Source organism: Lutjanus erythropterus, chromosome 14 (assembly GCF_056507025.1).
Source record: "Lutjanus erythropterus isolate fLutEry1 chromosome 14, fLutEry1.hap2, whole genome shotgun sequence".
NCBI lineage: Eukaryota > Metazoa > Chordata > Actinopteri > Lutjaniformes > Lutjanidae > Lutjanus > Lutjanus erythropterus.
In genome coordinates, this window is record NC_139330.1 from 11798733 (window position 1) to 11819963 (window position 21231).

Genomic DNA, 21231 nt, shown 5'->3' on the forward strand with positions numbered 1-21231 from the left:
CTTTTCTCCCAAGACTGTATTGGCAATATATGTGTCATTATGTTGCCATGGACAACCAAAAAGTATTAAAAGTTGTGAATTTTCAGCAGTGCCTCAAGTCCTTGAGTTTTAAACACATTGGTGCCCTCTGAAACTGCAGGGGGCAACTAAAGGTCTAACTGAAACACACAAAGTGATGATGGATTTCTGGCACTGGTTGCTATCAAATCCCACAGTTCTTTTTTAGTGTGAAATATAACAGAATATTCAGTAACACTTTATTTTATGGGGGTCTGCATAAGACTGTCATTACACTGTAGTAAGGGTGTCATAACACTTGTCATGGACTTGAAGGAGTCTTTATGGATGTTTATGACTGTCCAAAGTCCAAATTGTAAAACCTTACTTGAAGTCCAGGAAATTATTCATGACACAAAAGCACTGAACAGCGTTATAAAACTGCTGTTTAAACTTTATGACAAGTTCAAAATGATTGTGTGTGACAGTGTCATTACAAAGACAGTGACAGGTTATGTTGCCTTGGTTAATGTCAAGTTGTCATATCAAAGACATAATTGACTGAATGATGCTTGATGACTTGTCATAAAGATGTAATTAAGTTTTATTATACTGTCAAATGCTTTTGTTATGATGTCATGAATAATTTCCTCGACTTCAACTGAAGTGGTACCATTTACACTTAGACTTACTTAGCTGTTATTAAATGTTATAAGGCCAGTTTGACAACAGAGCACAGTACCACGGCAGTTCAACTTACACTTAGTTACTTAATTACAACAGCTATAAACATTCATAAAGACTTCTTCATGTTCATGGCAGGTGTCATTGACATGGTTATAACAGTTTAACGACAGTCTAATGCATACCCCTCCAAATTAAGTGTTACCAAACATTCTAATAGCATAACTGGTTTGATTTCATGGTTTTAATTGCTGTGACATTTCATGGGATTTCTCTGGGTCTCCCAAGCTTGCTATCCCAATCCTTTAACAGCCAAACATTTAATAAACTCCAGCATTAAACAAACTGCCAACCACATGTCTCATTAAGCAAAAAAATCCAGCAAAAACTGGCAATATTTTCATCTTCCTTCACACCCATTAGTAAGACTGCTTTCCTCAGGTTTTCGACATGTTTTTCTCTCTTCCCTCTCAGCGGTGATGTCCCATATTCGTAGGTTCCTCTCATACATCACATCTAAATATAGACTTTCACGGTTGCTGAGCAAGAACCAGATATAAAAAAATAAACACAAAGGAATGTAGGTGTCACCGAGACGGGGAGCTAACAGTATGGGGATGGGCGAGGTGTGTTACTGTCCACTGGAATGTATACGAGTGCCAGTTAGTCACTGGGAAAGGGGGGGCGGGCTCGGAGGCTTGGTAAGGGTGTTGGGGGGCGTCTCGGTGGTGGCCACTAGTCATACTGGCCCTTCAGTCAAGCCCTCCAGGGGAAGAGTGGTGGCATTGTCAGTGGGCTGCGGGTCATCTTGGGGATGTGAGGGTGTGTGGTGGGTGGCGGCAGCCAGACTGGCATAAGGCAGGTGGCAGTCCATGTGCAGAAAGGGTGGGTAGTGCTGGCGATAGCAGATGTACGCAAAAAGCAATCCAATCACTCCTCCAACAAAGGCGTCTGAAAAAAAAAAAAACAAAAAAGCACATATATTTTAAGGTATGCATCTTGGTTAATTTTAGCCTTTGTGGAGGAAGAAAAATAACACCCGCTATTAGAATGAGCATAATTAGGCATTACTTTATGCGTAAGAGTGTTTGAGTGAGCATTCATTGTCCCTGGCTAGTTTAGAGGGTGATGAAAGTAAACCGAAAGGCAAAGCGATGAATCTGTTCCACTGAACACTGGGCTCACTTGCCTCTGGACAGGCTGTCTCTGTCACTTTGTCATCTATGCTGAGCAGTTTCAATATTATACCTGCTGCCCCTTTAAGCTATAATACATCATATAATACCACACTGCCGTGCTGAATATTAAGCCTATATTGCTGGGTATAGATCAAAATGACATGGCCAGCTGGTGGCTGGAGCAGCTGAAGCAGAGGTTTCCTTAATATCAAAATTACGTATTACTCCGTAGGTCTGACCAAACTCCCTTTATTTTCTCCTTCTGGGTGAAATGAAATATAATACAACATCGATTTCCACCATTCAGAAACTATACAACACATGAGCTTGCTCCGTGAATGTTTCATCGACTCCTGTCAACTGAATTTAATAGACTGTGACTTTGTGCAATATATTAGTTTGGTGGCCTCATTGAGACAGTGATTGGAAGCCCAGCCTTTCCCCCTCGAGGACAGAGCGCACCTCCAATGTGCAAAGGGATGGTGAGAATATTAGTATCCATCAAGCAAGGTGCAACAGCCAGGCTAATGGGGGGCTCCCAGCTTGTGTTTACACTGAGTGTATATTGGGGGCCCCTCAAGTTTAATGGGCTGCACCGTAGCTGCTTACTTACAGTCTGCTGAGGAAGAAGAAGAAAAGGTATGTAAGAGGACTCAGTGTGGAAGGCTTGCCTGTTTCTGTGCATCTGCTATGTCTGTGCATGTCAGTGTTTTGCTTTGGATGTAAATAAAAGCCGGTTGTTAAAAGACTTGTCTGTTTTGTAGTTGCCCTGCTCTCCAGGAACATATGGCTCTCTAAAACTAATTAACACCATATGACAGAGCTGTCATCATATTACCACATATTCTCTCCCACACCCTACCCACATATGAATTCCCTTCCCTCCAAGTCTCTCTCCAGCTTTTTCAGAACAGATATGAAAAACAGAAGCTTGTAATTGTAATTTTCCTCCCGGGCTGCTGAATTAAATGCTACCTCACTGTCATCTGAGGCATTATGTTATAGCTGAAAGAAAACTGCCTTATGAAGCTCAATTTTCAGTCTGGTTGGTAAATAAGCAAGCTGCTCAGCCTGAATTTTATTAATTTTTTTTTTGCCTTCCCTTGATTCGTCAGCCATACTGATTAATATAAAAATGTGATCACAGCAGTACAGCTGTTTGAAATGAGCATCACCCCCAGTTTGCCTTATAAATTAGCTGTATAATAATTATAAAACAGCCTTGAGTCAGGTGTGATTGAAGCAGACTCCCTCTCAGGCTGACAACAGCAGATTTAACACTATGTAAGTTCAGAAGACACAGCATTTAGCTGACAGTAATTCTGATTGATGCAGGATATTCACATTCATGTGTCTGAGCTGTTAGGCAGACCTTGCCAGTGGTGTTTGTAGTCACAGGTCCGGGACAATGCAATCATCATGGCGCTGTAGAGAGGCAGCACCATGGCACAGAGACGCCAGCTACGCCCTCGCCCCTGATCCGTGAAACACTGCAGCTTGCCCGCCAGGTAGAAGGAGGTGAAGCCAAGACCAGAGAAGGCAACTAGCAGGCAGAGAAGCGGGAAGACAAAAGAGAAACAAAAGAAGGCTGTCAACATTGAACATCAAGCATTCAGAATTTCACATCCGCTCGTCTGTGGCTGTGGAAATAAAATGAAAATGAAATAGAATCAAACTGTAAACATGTCTCAAAGGGCTGTTTTGTAAAAGTCATTTACACTGCAGGATGAACAAGTGTCATACAAAGGATTTTAAACAAAACTAGAATCACCACCTCACAGCTGTATGCCTCCATGAATCAATCAGAATATTGTGTTCACAACCCGAAAACACAATGCCACCACTGATGTGGAACCATAAAACACCCAAAAACAACACTATAAGATCTATAGATGTACTTTTTTAATCAATCTATTTTTTGAAAAACCTCTGTCCAGGTGTTCCTGAGACATCACGCTCATGAGAATGGGACAGATGTTCAATGTCACAGTGACCTTCACCATTGGCCTCCAAATTTGAATCAGTTCATCCTCAAGTTCAAGCGGACATTCGTGCCAAATTTGAAGAAATTCCATCAAGGCGTTTTTGAGATATTGCATTCACAAGAATAAGACCGACATTAGGTCACAGTGACCTTTACCTTTGACCACCAAAACTGAATGAGCTCATCCTCAAGTCCAATTGAACATTTGTGCCAAATCTGAAGAAATTCCGTAAAAGCGTTTCTGGGATATTGTGTTCACACACAAACACTCACAAACATAATGCCTCCGGCCACGTCTGTCACCGCTGCAGAGGCATAAAAAAACACAATAAAGATAGCAGATGGGAGATTTGCAGCTTGTCCGCTGCCACCCACTCGCGGCTGAGCTTACTGAGGGATATATCAGTCTGTTAGGCAAATACCTCTGCACTAAATCACTGTGTGTGACAGGTGCCTGAGAGCAAGAGAAGGCAAACAGACCAGCAGATCTACACAGCTGTACTGAGAACAGCCCACACAATAAAGACTGGAGACTCATTTAGCGATGTGCATACTCTTGCCTACTCCTGTATATGGCATCCGTGTGCATCCCTGAGCCAACACACAGCACAAAATTAGATTCTAAATGACTGGCTTCTATGCAAACACTGCCTAACTGAGATAAGAGAGAGACTATGTCAGCCCTCGATTTCACCACATGTCAAGATTAGCATGGAGCTGATACATTAATACAAAGTTGATGAAATATATTAATACAGTCCAGCGGGAGGCTGAGGTCACAACAAAAGCTAAAGCCCTGTATGAGAAACAAATGCGATTTAACTGCTGGCCATGCTGTGCTGAAGGGGATCTGTGTCTTAGTTGATGTTTGATAGTGAAAGAGAAACAGCGGCAGTCTAATTGTATGAATTAAAGGTTGTGTGATGGAGCAGTAAAAGGTGGCACTGAGACAGGGTCATTAGTTTACTGCTGCAGCGGGCCAAACAGCACCCATCAGCACCCATCAGCTGCCCATTTGTCACTCAGCCCACAAACTGGCCGAGAATACTAAGGACGCTCGGACACGTGTGTAGCCTGTAGAGAAAGAGGGAAGATGGTGGGAAAAAAGAGGCAGAAAGTCCAGCTGTCTCTGTGGCTGTCCTGCTGTCAAGGAAAAAGAAGTTGGCTCCATTAAGAACTCTGCATTTTTCCATCAGGCAATTTAGACCAATATAGGACAGCTGGTATAGGCTGATATTGGGTTTCATTAAAAAAGGGGGGGTATGGAAATGACCAGGAAGGATGGATTTAATGTTGCATGATTGCATTTCTACTTTAAAATGACTCATATATTGAACAGGACTGAATCCAATATGGGAGTTTGGCTGGATTACACAAAAGAATGTATGGTGTACTGAACGTTTTCTTGTTGCTGCTACGCAGTCACCATCTTCATCAAGGGTTATGCAGGTTAAATGTGAGAGGATACATGTAAACCTTTCTGCTTATCTACGCAGAGAATGGTGTTTTGGGTAACTATACAGTAGGTCAAAGGGCCTTGTCAAAGGACAAGTTTGAGCTCTGCACCTCTGATGACAATGCGAGGTTAAAATGCGTGGTATCATTTGAATTTATCCCGCATTGACCTTAAATATCCGTGCACATTTCAAGACATTTCATTCAAAACCAAAAATGTCATCCTGATGGTGATGTCAGATGAAAATTGAGTCAGTAGAGGTCATCCACTGACTGTTTCATGGCAAGACATCCAACTGAGACATTTTTATTCTGGACCAAAATGGAGGATAGTTCATAGAGCCTAAACAGTAGAAGTGGCCAAAAACAATACGCCAGTGTCTCTGAACGACACCTGTCCAGTTGACATGGTCTGAGCAGGCTACATCTGACGTTAATAAAATGAAACCTCTATGGCAAGCTCATATTTCTGACTGTATGGGCCTCCTGGGTGAACTATACAACCTCACCTATCAGAGACCATATGGTAGTTTAGGTTGCAACATTAAATTTGGCCTCTTTTAATAGACTAGGCTTTAAATTGGGCCAGTGGTTGATAGCCTTTTGGAAACTGAATTTATCAAGGGCTAGATTAATCAAACTAATAAATTCAGCCAGTTAAATATATCCATATGGGGAGCAGGAAAAATATAAAATATGGTAAAGAATAAATTGATACCTTGTGGTATATAAAATCCAGCGCATAGTCATCATCACCAGTTTTATCACATAGGTTTAACAGAAAACAACACTTTACTGCTCAGTTCATCAAACCAGTCCATCTGCTCAGAGGTCCTGAACAAGCCATCTGAGATCCTCAGCCTCAGCATCCCTCCCTGCCCATCCATCTCGCTTCTGGACGACCTCTCCACACTTCCAATCATACAGCAGCTCACACCATTCATTTTAATAGCTTTAAGCAAAGCTAAGATGATTACATTACTCATTTGGATAGACAGAACTAAATTATCCATGAGCCAGTGACTCAGTCTGCTGACTGAATATTTTAACTTGGGAGAACTCGCAGCAGTTTTACATAACAAAATTACACACTTCCAGAACACCTGATTTCCCGTCTTACAGCTTCTCTTGACCCGATCCACCGATTAACTGACATTTGGTGATGCAGAGATAAATACATATTAATACATTGCTTATTGTGATTTTCTTTGTTTCGTCTCTTGCTCCTTGTTGATAATCAAATTAAGCCCCCGAATTTAATTTCTGTGTGAGGACAGCACAGAAAACAAAGATCCAGCAGGGACCCAATTTATCATTATTACTTGTTATCATTATTCATTCAGAGTGATGAGGGTTGGAGCTTATCCAAGCATGCTTTGAGAGGAGGGCAGGGAAACACCACGGACAGGTCACCGAACCCTCAGAGGGTGAGGTAATTTACTAACCCAGACTCACAGTTTCAAGGTAGACCATTTAAAATCTACACTACGGCCCCCCTAACGTGTCTGCCTTTGGACTGAAGGAAACCAAAGAAACAGTAAAGACTAATGCTTGAAAGCAAGTGTATGTTAGGGCAACCACATGAGAATATATACTAAAAAATGGACAGCCATGAAGAATTTCACAAATATTCTTTTTTCTTTTTAAATATCTCAAAATGCATTTTTATATAAGATTATTTTTTTGTGGAGCAGTTGTCTATGAAACCCTGTATGTCAGGCACACATCACCCAATCCTGGTGACACCAGACTGTAGCTCTTAAAATGTGTTATTAAGATTATAAATCGTAGCAGCAGTGGTTAGCACTCTCGCCTAATCATAAAAAGGACCTGAGTTTCAATCGTAGCTGTGGCAGGGCCTTTCTTTGCATGTTCTCCACCTGCCTGAGTTTCCCAGGGTGCTCGAGTTTCCCCTCTTGCTCATTTTACCTTGCAGACTATGGAAGTTGCTGATGTACCACTGCCTTGATCTGTTAGTTTGCATGTGACTTCAGTGAATCCCTGTTAAAACATCACAATAACACAAGCACAAACAATAACACACATTATTGTTTTTGCCAATGGAGTCTGGTGGCGTTCAGTTCAGTTCACGTCAGTTCCCTGTTGGAAAAGTCTGTCTGACAGCAAAGTAAAGAGGTGAAAATGTTCTAAATATAGCGTACACTTAAGGTGACTAAAATACATTTGTATCAGTGTATCACACGCAGTGGTACACAGCTTCCATGTTGGGACTCCTGAGGGGGCTGTCAATCAAGCGTGATCTGCCACAATATTAATAAATGGTCTAAACAGCAAAATATGCTGTTTTTAAACTTGGTTTTCTAATAATTTTGCATGTTTATTTTCACTCAGATTGTTGTGGAAGCTTAATGACAAACTAAACTTTGACTTTTGACTATCTGGGCACTGACATTTAAATAGTAATCTATGCATTTTGCCGTTTGAAACAACATTTCCTGAGGCCTGAGACCTTGTGGCAGCAATCCAAAATACACAATAGTTCAGTGCAGGAATTTTCAATATTACTGTGTCACAAAGTCAATTCTCCATAGTATGTTTGCTTTCAGGGTTCAAGTGATGTTGAGCCTTATAACATATACACAGTACTCAGTTCAGCTTGTTCATGTTATCTGTTACTGTTCATTTTCTGGACAAACAGAACAGAATTTGCATTAGAAACTGTATCAGCTGCCCCTCTCCAATCATAGTTGGTAAACAAGACAGAAAATATGAAGTATCTGAAAGTGGAAACTGTACACAATATTAGTAGGCTTTTCTCTTGAATCATAACACAGAAATGTTACTTAAATTGCCAATTTAAGTAAGCAAAATCATTGTAGCAGGAAATATGCATGCTTTAATTCCATAGTGCATACAAAAAGTATGTTTGCAGACAGCGAGTAAACATCTTAAATATTACTCTCATAAAAGTGTTGGAGTGATATGCATAATACATGAGGGAAGACAGCAAGTATGTGTTGCTCATGCGTATCTACACATACAGAGACACACAAAAACATCTCCTCATTTAAGCAGCTTAATTAACTGAGACAATATATGTGCAGCAGCAGGGTGATACTATGAATATGAGGTGTACCCAATAACCACTGAAGGATGCTCCCCAAGAGGCAGCAGGAGCTCCCGAAAGGCCAGAGGACAGAGGGGAGCCCGACGGAGGGAAAAACATCTTGGTAATGAATCTGCTCGATGCATTTAAAAAGCCTTGACGCGTGATTCCCCGGAGACAAAACAAAGACGCCTAATGAGAGTGATGAGCACGGTGCGATTGTTTTTTTTCATCTTCAAAAAAGCACAAGGTCTGTTCGGAGGTTGCAAGTGAAGAAGTCTGAGCACACTTCTTAGAAGCAAATGGGGAGTGATTTCTCTAAAGGGGGCATAACTGAGACATAAAAATTTGAAAAGATGGAAAAAAGGAAGCTGGCTGTCAATTTTACTTGGGTAGAGCATCATGGTGAATTGAAATAGACATAATTTTAGTCGTCAGGAGTCATAAATACTTAAAGGTTTTTGCACAGTTCATTCTTATACCCATCTAACGTCCCCTGCACCCATTTGCGCTTCCCTCAGGATAAATTACAGTAACTTTGGAGATCCTCTGAATTTTCATTCTGTTCCTTCATCACATCAAAATTTAAATGTGTCCAATATTTTGGTTCGTGTAAAAAATCCCAAGCAGCAATCTCCAGGGATGAAAACTGAAACCAACGCGAAAGTGCCAAATACTGTAGTTGAGGCTGCACTGGAGGCAGAGTCAGTCCCCACAGACTCCATTATTAAAATGCCCAACTTAACAGCAGAAATAAATATGTTTACATCCTGGAACAAAAAGCAATTTTTGTCTCTATGGCTAACTTTTTATACTCTTCACTCACTTAAATTATATTGCAGCTAAAAGTTATGCATGATTAAGGGCACCGAGTGACAAGTGGGTGTCGTCACCGATGCCTCAGCTCCACCCACAATCCACCTCTTTACCCATTTTTCAATTAAGCAAGGCGGCCACTGCCAAGATGGAGACGGTCAGCAGCTCCTCACGTGAACGTGAAACGTGAATGTGTGTGACATCACAGACTACATCCGCTATTTATTATTCACTTCATGAGAAATCCTTGCAAAACTGCTGACTTTCCCATCAGCCTCAGCCGCTTTTTGCATGCTGCTAATGAGCAAATATTTTTTTTACAATCTATTTTAAGGCTATACAATAATGTCTCTGTTTTCAAGTTGTGACCATGATATGTCAACAGAGATTAAGGAAGCGTCTTAAGTTGAAACGCTCGGTTCTCTGACAACAACACCTCAGTCGTGGCGTCCTCCTTTGAAATTTCTTTTCTGGTCTATAAATTGTGCTACTGTTTGCCTGTTTCACATCGATTAAAGTTCAAATGAGTAAGTGTTTATGAGTTGTAAGAAATCCTTAACAACCTTTTAGAAGAAGTAGATATTTTCATCGTTAAATTGAGCAATATGTTAATGGAGTCTGGCAGGTAGAAGGCAGGCAGTCACTGAACTATTTTTAGAGCAGCGGGCTTTAACAGTACTGGGCTTAGCTTTACATTGACAGACAACTGACAGTTATAAACAGCTGAGCAACTCACAGAGCAGGACTCATCATCATCGCTTGTTATTGTCATATTCCTTGAGTCTGTGGAGGAGGAGGCGGCGGGAAAGCAGCTCACTTCAACAGCAGACTGTATGTTAAATAGGATTTTAACCTCTTTAATATACAGGCTATGACTCCAGCGTGCGATCTGGACTGCTGTACTCACGTTTGGACGCACAGCTGTTACATATTGCTCCTTTAAAAATTATTCTTGCTTGTCACTTTGTGCGACAAGTGTTTCTGTCAACACCACACTCAGTGTGTGAGTGTATAAATGCATATTAGCCATTCTAAGTAGACCCCATTTAGTAATTTTTCCACTGTGAAAGTACCTTTCTGAGAACCGCATGATTTAATACTGTGTGTGAATATGGTGGAGGTGGCAGGGTTCAGCTGGCTCGCTAACAACTGGGCAGATCTAATAATAAGAGATCTAAATTAGCTGAGTTATGAGGCATAAAGGAACGGGTGATGAGAGGAGAAGAGGCACGGACTGTATGTTAAAAAAGGAAAGCTATTCTGTTGAGCCTGGTGTGTTTTTTCACAAGTTAGGACACATTTTAAAGCAGGTAAGTGTTTTGGGTTTTTTTTTTCCAACTCCACACTTTGGTTGTGGATTCAAAGAGTGGAGTCATGCTCCGGTCAGAGCTTCTGTGAAGCCTAATGATTTAGGTAATAGTAGTCTCTTTACCTTTCTCCCCTTTATTTCTGTACAAATACCTATCCTTGAACTACCTGACCACACACAGACGAACTCAACCAATCACCGACAGTGGTGTTTTTTTAATCTCCCGGCCATCTCCCTTCTCTCTCATTTCTGTTTGACCTCTGACCCCTGCAGGGAACAGCGTGACACCGCTCTGCCTCCCGGCAGAAGCGATGCATATTAACCGACCACTTAGGCACTGAATCAGTTTCCACCACTGACATACAAAAGCCCAACAGGAACTCATTATTAGCTCTGCATAATTGCTGCCGCACTCCTACACAAACTGCTCTCCAACCTCTTCGGACTCTCTAGACAGAATGAAGTGTGCCTGAGCGAGTCACAGCAAACACATGAGAGCACATTTTTCAGAGCTGCAATTCTCTATAATTGAAATAATGTGATGGACATTCCAAACTATGGTTAATTTAATAAAGAAGAGGTGCGCATAAGTGGAAGAAGCAATGTGAAGATTCAAAGATGAGATTAGGTCCGTCTCACAGCATTCATTATTTTTTAAAAGTGCGTGTTAATTGATCATATCTAATGGCTTAACAGGTGCAAGGGGAGACGGCGAGATGAATATGGATAAGAGGGAGACAATTTAAAGCTAATCGTTTAGGGTCTGCTCGCTTTACCGCCGTGTATATTGGTGCAACGGGTTCAGGGGAGTTTGTATTTATCTGTTTGATTTTCTCCTTCTGGGACCTGCCTTCTCCAATTTCTGTTACCCTGCTACTTTGCTTTGAGGTGAGGAAAATAAATCAAATCACACGAGAACCTGAGCGGCTTTAAAAACTTTGAAATGCAATAATAGTTTGTGCACTTTAAAAAATAGCAGTCTTCAAACAGTGAGGCCTAGTGGATATTTATATTTTTGTCCTGGCTGATTTTGATGGATTAGTTTTGCTTTTATTTTTGCCATGCAGATTATGCGGCATCTTTTTCGTGAGAGCCAAGTGTCTCTGCATATTAAAGGGGCAGTTCACCTTAAAATCAAAAATACATATTTTTTCCCCTGGCTATACTATTTATCCATGCAGATTTTTTTGGGTGTGAGTTGCAGAGTTTTGGAGATATCAGCCTTAGAGATGTCACCTTCTCTCCCCTATAATGTGACTAAATGGAACTTGGGTTGTGGTGCTCAAAGCGCCAAAATATATTTCAGAAATCCAAAAATCATGACCCAGTTACTAAAGATAATCCACAGACCTTGTTGTGAGCAGTTTTGTGTGGGAACTACTTTCTTTCTACAGTAGAATCTACCAGAACTGCTTCAGAATCTACCAAACCAGAATAAAGACAGTTCCCACCTTAAACTGCTTACAACAAAGTCTGTGGATTATCTTGAGTAACCATTTTTGGAAAGAGAGAAAGTATTTTTTGGGGTGCTTTGAGCACTTCAAGCTGAGTACCATTTAGTCCCATTATACTGAGAGTAAGCAGAAAAGGCAGACATCTCTACAGCTGCTATCTTAAAAACTTTCCCACCAAAACTATCGAGATGGACAAATAACACAACAGGCCTTTAAATTGTGTCTTTTACCTCTAGTGTGTGTCTCAGGCTTAATACCAGCCAGAGGTGATGTTGTGTTATGTCAAGATGCCACTTTGAATATGGCTTACACTCACTCTCGCCATCTGCCTGGCCCTATTCCCTGTCCATTGCCACATTCGTCTGGATAAAAGCTCAGTAACTTATGCGTGGTTCAACAAGCGTTGTCCTGGTGAAAAGGGACACAGACAGGAAATTGGATTTCTTGTGCTCTCCTAGACGCGCTGGCATATGGGTGCTCCCTGTGTCCCTGTCGCACGGTTCTCTCAATCACTTTTTCACTCACAGTGCAACAACATAAGGCTATTAGAGCTGTCGCGCAGATGAATGTAATCCATACACAGTGCTGCAGTGAATTACAGAGCGATGTCCCTCTCTGCCATTTCTAATGGGACACAGCCAGCACTTCAAAGAATTTCCTTCTTAAAGCAGGTGTCGGAGAAGCTGTAAGTATGCAACTTTAATGTTACGCTAAAACATCAATTTGAAATCAGACTGGACCATGAAATTACAGCCGTGTTTAGCATCAAAAAGATTTTTCACTATCTACACGAGCTTATCCATTATAGTATCTTGCCGTGTTACTGGAACACTCAAAGAGCCGCTAATCCCACGTTTGATTTGAAGCCTTTTATAGAGCAGTTCAAGGCAGTCGCACTCACAGCAGGAACGCAATTAAACACATCCACGAACCACTTCTTCCCGTACTCACATGTAACATTTTCACTTAACGGAGAAAAAGCAAACAAACGTGTTCAAGATGTTCACAGCACCAAAGATTTCCCTTTTTCTTCAAACTCTCACATTACATGCTTTAGTTGGAAGTAACCGTTTGCTTATTTGCACATTCCTGAAGTGCTTTGAGTGTGCATCTAGAGTGAAAATGTAATAAGAATTTTGAACAAAAGCAAATAATATAAATATCAAGGGGTTACAGCTCACTGCATGATATTCAAATACATTTTGCATAGGTATCTACTTCTATGCTGATGATATTATGATGCACTGCCTCTCATCCACACCAAACGAGGCTCTTTGTCAGCTTCACTTTGCTTTTAATACTGCATACTGTGATATAAAACTCATTTTAAATGCAGAAAAAACTAAACTCAAGATGCTTTCAAATACAAAATCAGAGCTCGTCCAGTTATCACCACTGAGTCTGTATCACAGTGCAAGTATCTCAGGATTATAATCAATGACTCTCTCACTTTTAAGCCTCACATTCAGCAACTGGTTAAAAAAAAAAGCTGAAACTGAAATTGGGTTTTTATTCGTTGTCATGATCCTCCAAATCCGCAGTTGGATATGACTTTAAATTTTTTAGGCTACTTAAAACTCTCACTCACCACTGTTCATAGTGTGATGGATGGTCTGTCCTCTCCACCCACAGTTTCAGTCACTGGTACTTTCTTATTTACAAGCCTGTTCTTGGACTGCTTCCCTCTCATCTATGGATAGACATCCATCAAAAATTTATGCAAACTCATTGTGTTTCTTCCCAGGACTTATTTCTACTAACCGTCCCCAAAGTCCGTACTGACCTGGGAAAAAGGGCTTTTAAGTCTGCTGCTCCCTCGAGTTGGAGTCAATTGCAGAATCGCTTAAATCTTCTGGACATTTTTAAAGTATTTCTGTGAAAGTGAAGGAGGTACAGCTGGGTATAGAAGTTTTGAATGTTGAAAAATGCTTATAATTTTGTCTTTTTTTTTTGTTGTTTCTCATTTTATATCGTTTTATGTTTGTCTGCAACAGTGTTATCTGCTATCTCTGCAAGGTTACTGTTGAAAAAGAGATTCTGAATCTCAATGAGTCTTTTACTCCCGGTAACAGTTAAATGAAAAAAACATAAGATAGCAGGAGGTCTTGTGTAATTCCAGTGTAAGCAATTTAGTTTTCTGAGGCACACAGTAACAGGAGAAAAAGAGAAAAGACACTTCAAAGCCATACAGTCAAGTATGGTTTGTGCTCACTGGTGGCGAGATAATTAAGTAAGGTGTATCGTCATGAATGCAGTCTTTACATGCCCAATGCGCCATATAATGCAGAGGGCTTCGTCAACATCTGTGTGGCCCACAGAAAACCCTCCTTGCATACCACTGAACATTCATCTGCTGGACAACAGAAAAACATGTGAATTATTTAACACGCTGCTGAAGTGAAAACAGCTTGGGAAGCAATATGGTCGAAAAGATGTCCACTGTCCCACATTGGTCTGCACAGCTGAACGCAACGGGAAGTCTGATGAAGCTGAAACAGCAGGTGTGCATTCAACACATATCCGCCTGTACACCAGGTGAAGAAGATTGAATACGCTCGACTCAATCAGCCAAACCCACGAGAATCTCGACAAGCTGCCTCTGGATGTGCAAATTGAATGATACCTCATCGCGACATGCTGAAACACCTCTGAAGAGAGGCAGCAACAAAATCATCACTTTGAAATATGAAATGAAAACCTTGTACAGCACACACCCAATCAGCAGGCATGGACGTTTTCTACTTGGTGAAATGTTGCTCAGGGCATCGAGATCAAACTGAGTAAACAGCTACAGTCGCATGCAGTTTTAATGAGTCAGTGTGTGTGAGTTCTGATATCTTTTGGCATTGTGTTGCAAGCACTGGCAGTGATATGCTTGGACTGATAACTGGCACTCACAGGAGGAATGGCTGCTGGGGAAGCTCTTGCGTCCCTCGGAGACAAGGTCTGGCTCCCCGGTGCACAGCATCTTTGCGTTCACTTGTCCGTCCGGGAAACAACGCTGGAAATAATCAGGCCTGGGTCTGAAAATCAGACACAACCCAAAAGATAGTTACTGCGTCGTCAGTAGAGCGCATTCCATTTATTAGTCAAACTATTTATCGCCCATAAATCTAGAAAGTTAAAGCTTAAAACTGTGATCTTCAGAGCCTACAGATTAACATTTAGCATCGCCGACAGAGCCTGTAAAGGCTTCAGTTTGTTTTGCATACCTGCCAACAATCAGCTTGATAGTATTTGTGAAGACTCCATTCAGGGCGAGAGCCAGGGACACAGCTGGAGTAGGAAGATTGACACACACATTCAAATGAGCATCTTACAGGTTTTTTGTCGACGTGATACAGACGAGGGTGAAACAGCATTTTCAATCTGAATGACATTCACAAAAACAGAGATGCTGTCATAAAATAATTAATATCACTATCAGAGCAGTACAGGTTCTGGCACGTGGCCCACTCTTCTGACATAATGTACAAATAAAACAGTCAGTTGGATTCATGGGAATTTCCCCTGCAGCTGGACAGATGGTTGTCCGGATTTATGTGTGAAGCCTCTCGTAAATCCTAAACAGCAACAGCAGCAAGCAGGTTCTAAACACATTGCATCTTAACAAACACTAACACACACATAGAACCAGACGAACACATTAATGCACAAGAAGTCCTTTGTGCAGCCAAATGAAATGAAGCTCCTGTGGTGCATACACTCTATTTCTTCCCAGTAATAGATTCAGTTTAATGTGAATGATGATTAAACAAGGCTAACGCTGCAAGGCTACTTAGGCACAGTGGGGCTTTGAGCTAAATGCTAACATCGACATGAAAACGCACTAATAATGAAAAATGCTGAATGTTTAGTGGTTAGTAGTCCTATTTTTGCCACGTTAGTTATCAGAGCTTAGCATGTTAGCATGTAACAGTATAAATTGGCCATTTAGACACAAAGTAAAGCTGAGGCTGATGGGAATGGGAATGGAGTTTTGCACTTATCTGGTCATTACTGTAACCTGCACCGAACTTCATGACAATCTTCCAGTAGTTACTGACAGAAGTGGGAGGAAGTCACATGTGCAAGTCTCAAGTCTTAATCTTCTAGACTCAAACAAGTCTGATGCTACTTTGAAAAGAACTGAACAAATCAAGTCAAGTCATTGGGAGGGAGATTTATGAGCACATAGCTGTGTTTGCTACTAACATGCCTGCACAGTTTAACTGGTTATACAACTGGTTTGCTGTTCTCTTCTTACTAATGTCACTGACAACATAATCCTTTAATCCATGTTTTTTTCTAACCACCATGATAATTGCCTTGTACAATGGCCCCTGCTGACCTGCTGCATTCTAGTAGGTTGCCAGGTTTGCATGCATTGCACTTAAAATCATCAAATCATGCAGTCCTGTTGAGTCAAAAGTCTCAAGTCATGAATTCAAAGTCAAGGTCAAGTCTTTTATCAGTGTTAGTCAAGCAAGTCTTCAAATGTGTGACTTAATTCTGGGCCAGTGGTGCACCAGTGAACTGACAGGCACACTAACATTGCCATCCCCAGAGCCAAAAACAGTCATCAAAATCTACAAAAATCATCCATATTGTATACTTTAATGCTGGCAAACATCTATCAGATATTCAATTCACAGAAAAAAAAATCCAGACAGTGTCCCTGAAGTAGTGATAGTAAAATGATTGCACCTACTTAGAGCCTATCTGACTGCAAAGCAATTACCACTTCAGCTGAAATTTGGTAATGGGAAACAGGGGATTGCTGTTAGTTGACAGGTACAGCAGGCATTGCACTGTAACTGTACATTCATTTGATTAGCTATGAAGCAAACCACTGGGGCTCGTCGTTAGCCAGAGTGTCTGCCCACACAGGTTAATCCCAGTAGTCCACAGGTCAATTGAATTCACCCCTTGTCGCCAAAGCTCAAATGCATTATCTTCCTGAGCTGCTGAGACAAGCGCAGTGTCAATATTATTTAACAGCTTGTTAATTTGGGCAAACTCTGTGCAGATCAGATGAAAGCCCAAAATGAGACACGTTCCGTTTGACCAGTTGAAAAATGGGACATTAAATTGCAATATGTTCCCTTTGTCAGATCCCTCTCGGTATGCAGAGTCTGGGCATTTACTGTAAAAACCATTGCTCCAGCTGCATTTTCTCATATATAGTCTAGCTTTGGGAAGTTTGCTGATGGTCATTAAAGTAATAATTAATTTATGTGCTGGCTCAAAGCTGACAGCAGCACTGACATAGTTTTGGCAGTCCATTTATTTGCACTCATGCCTGTTTGTGAAACTCCTGCCATCAAGCGCCTTGCAACTTTTCGCCTCCAGTTTAGCTATGACTTGCCTCTGCTGCTACTTTTAAAAGAGTTTGAGAGGAAATGATGTGACTGGCCTTTTTTAAAGTTTGCCACAAGTGCACCTGCTGATACTGCATTCCTCCTCCTAAACAGTATATTCAGCCTCAGTTGCTTTAGTAATGCTTGGTCTGTGCTGCATTTGGACTGTGCTCTGGTCACCAAAGTTGGTCACATTCCCATGAGAAATTAGAGACCTATTTGAGTAAAGACAGTATTGCTGCTGCCATCACTTTTTTTTAGTTAATTAATTTATTTAACAGGGGCCAAGCACAACACATCCATTGAGCCAGAGTTAGATATTAATCTAATAGGAGTGGGCAGTTTACCAGTTTCATTAATGTCACTGTGGAAATGGATTTTGCAGAACCATCCTTACTGTGGTATTGAAACTAATGTGAGTTAATGCAACTGCAATAACATGCAAGTACAGGGCTGCGCACCTACTTATAGAACTGGAGTTACATCCAGTAATTACTATCTTCCTTACTAATCCAGACTTCAGGAGAACGTGCAGACTGTGTAGCACAAAAATGTGGAAAGCAACGTTACGAGCAAAGCGCACCAATTTTTGTTGTTGGCATCCGAGGACGTGAAGACCCAGTGGATTGACTGTTCGACGGGAATGTCCCTACGACAACTGGAAAACTCTGTGTTGCTAAGTTTACCATTTGACTTGGGATTTCCTTCTTAACCAGTACAAAGCAAGCAAGCTTCAAAAATAGAGTTAAATTCATTACAGTATTTCTTTGGACTTACAAAAAACTTATTAGTTGATGAAATTCCAGGCCTGAAAACATCTGCTTCTTTTTAAATAATTATAATAATAATTTTTCTTTCATAAGATATGGTCCCCTATCAGCATATCGCCAATAGAGTTAAAAGAGGTAGAATCATGTTTTGAGTGGAATATCCCTTATTATTTTTGTAATACAGCAAAGTAATACCATCACCATAAAAACAACAACAAAAAAAGAGATATAAATCATTTACATCTGCAGTCCCTGGGCAAGAAGATTGTAAGAACAACTAAGTAAAAACAAACAATGCAATACAAATAATTACCAGATTTGTTCTCATTCTGCAGTTGCATTTGGCAGCAGGATGGCCTGGTAGTGTAGTTATGGGATATTTAGAGTTAAACTCATTAGACCAAATTAGGAGGGACCACACAAACGCCTATTATTGAACCTGCAGTCATTGTCTCACTAACTGGGAGATTACTCCCTCTGCACACACCGAACAATAATGCCTCTGCGTGCTACAAGATCTCACATTCAGATGATGAATAACATCCTTCATGCTTTGTAACCAAAATTAAAAATAATCACTGCAGAATTGTCTCTGTATCATTCTCAGAGTGTAGTCTTTTGGAAAATGTAATCAAACTTCCAAAATGGCTGCATTATATCTTGACTGATAGATAATCACACAATTAAGCTGCAGGGGTTTGGGAACGATAACAAGTTATTAGACAACAAAACAAAGAAAATGTTGTCCTTTTTATGCCTGAAAAAAAAAAAGTAAAGAGGCAACGTGAGAGCAGAATGCAGCGTATCAAACAATAAATGCACAGTATTAGCAAGTCCCATTGGTATTCCAAGGGTAAAAATCTAACTCACACCCTTAATTTATTCCAGCTCAATTATATCTGTTTGAAATTTTGATTCATGAATTTGGAATTAGAGGACCCTCAGGGATAACTTTGAACTCAATAAATTAGGAATATAGGGACAGCTGCGTTTCTGTGAATTTAGCTTGGGATGGAAAATAAATAGGTATGTAGGTAGTTAAAAAGAAGCTGGGCTGCACATTCAGCTGAAAAAGCGCTTTCATGATCTTTCTTTCTCATTAGGTCTAGAGGTAGCACTGGTTCAAAGCCATGTTCAAATCTGTGATCATGCAGGAACTTGTCAGAATAATGGGCTTCTTTTTTTATTCTTTGTTCTTCTGAATGATGTTGTTTTCCTGTACGGCTATAACCCTCGTAGAAGTGCTTCACTGCAGGCGGTAATGGGCCTGTTAAATTCTACACAGCAGTGTAATCTCTACACTGATGCACTGAGCCACCCTCTCTCCACCCGATTCATCTCTGTGTGTCTGTTTAATTGGATTTGTGTTAAACTTCCCTAATGCTCTCTGATGTGCCAAAGCCTCTGCAGGCCTTTCGACCCTGGGGGGGAAACAGGGAAAAAAAACTGTGTGAGAGACATGCCCAGATGTTTGAGAATTAAACAAATAGCATGAAATCGTAAGTGGGTGTAAATACTTGCAGCTTCTGTGATTAAGATTAACTTCTGTGGTTGTTGACTGTAAGACAGAGTGGAAAGATCTAAGTACAAATATTTCAACTATTATTGTACTTTAAGTAGATTTTTCAGGTATATGTACTTTACTTGAGAATTTGTTTTTCTGACAACTCTTTGTAACAACTTTGTACTCTTTATATTTTCAAAACAGGCTTGTTAGTTTTAATGCATGTGAGAGGACTTATTGATTATTTTTATTCAGCATCATTTTTATTTAGCGTCATTATGCACCACTTTACCAACATCAAGACTGATTTCAGCCTTAATGGATGGAACAATAACATAAAAATGACAACCCCTTGGTGTATCCACCAGAAATGAAACAACGCAAAAGAATTAAAGATGAAAAAACATAACAAGAAGAAGACAAAACGAGACAAAAACAACTTAAAAGATGATACAATGTAACAAGATTAAAACAATGTAAGATGAAAAAGACATATCAAGACAAAAAAAACAATGTAAAAGGTGAAACAAAACTAAAAAGATGTACCAAGATGAAAAAAGGTAACAGAATTAAAATAACATAAAAGATAAAACAAGATAAAAAGAGATTCTGGACCATGTATAAGCTGTAACAACACAAAAATGATGGAACAAGACGAAAATGGCAGAACGAGATGAAAGAGATGTAACAAGATGAAAACAATGCAAAAGATTTAACAAGACAAAGGATGTAACAAGACGTAAAGAGACAAAAAATGATGTAACATGACGAAAACAACGTAACAAGACGAAAACAATGCAAAAGATTTAACAAGACAAAGGATGTAACAAGACGTAAAGAGACTAAAATGATGTAACAAGACGAAATCAGCAACAATCTGTAACAAGACAAAACAGAGTTGGTGCACTCTAAAAGTTGCAACAAGATGAAAACAACGTAAAAAAAAAAAAAAACAGGAAAAACATAACAAAATGCAAACAACATAACAAGCCAAAAAATTATGTAATATGACAGCGTAAAGATGAAAACAACATTAAAGACAGAAGAAGATGAAACAGACAAGAGAAGGAGACTCGATTATGGAGAAAAGGTGAGGTTCAGTTGGCTTTGGACAGAAGGAGCTGCGAGAAATGTCCTTCAGAGAGCAACTTTTCACTTTTACTTGCGAAAAGAAGTTGAATCAGCACATTTTCCAAAGGCTTTTTTTTTTTACATAATAATCTGTACTTGTATTTGAACAAAGAACATGTGTACTTTCTGAAAAATGCAACAAATGAGCATGCAGCAGCTATAACACATACGCTGTCATTTTAAGCCGTCTCACAGACGAGACTGTGACTTACAGCAACAAATTCATGACATTTCCAGTAATTGGCTCCACGTACCTAAACATGCCTCTTTGATCTCCGTCTTGTCCGTCCTCTGAATGATCTTCACCACAAATATCACAGCCAAAGGGGTAAGGAATGAAATTGCCTGTGATGAAATAAGAAGAAAAATGTAGAGTTATTGTGACATTAGAGGTGTGCCGCAGGATTCCACGGGGTCCGTTTTGTAGGTTAATCATAAAATGACTTAATCCTCAGGGAATGACATGAACCTTTCCATTATTCAGAATTAATTTTAACAAGACAAACTAAAGGGGCCAAACAAGCTTCTTTATTGTTCAGTGGG

The 21231-nt window shown here is 40.2% G+C and overlaps 1 protein-coding gene across 1 annotated transcript in view; it reads right to left on the minus strand.

Annotated features, from left to right (window-relative positions):
* Positions 1-491: 491 nt before the first annotated feature.
* Positions 492-21231, minus strand: part of plpp4 (phospholipid phosphatase 4) — a 63642-nt gene continuing 42902 nt past the window's right edge. The window contains exons 3-7 of the mRNA XM_084735896.1: positions 20943-21033; positions 15157-15220; positions 14843-14967; positions 3232-3402; positions 492-1632 (exon numbers count right to left, since the gene is read on the minus strand). Coding sequence (XP_084592022.1) covers positions 1421-1632; positions 3232-3402; positions 14843-14967; positions 15157-15220; positions 20943-21033 — 663 coding nt within the window. The 3' untranslated portion in view covers positions 492-1420. The remainder of the gene's footprint in view (positions 1633-3231; positions 3403-14842; positions 14968-15156; positions 15221-20942; positions 21034-21231) is intronic.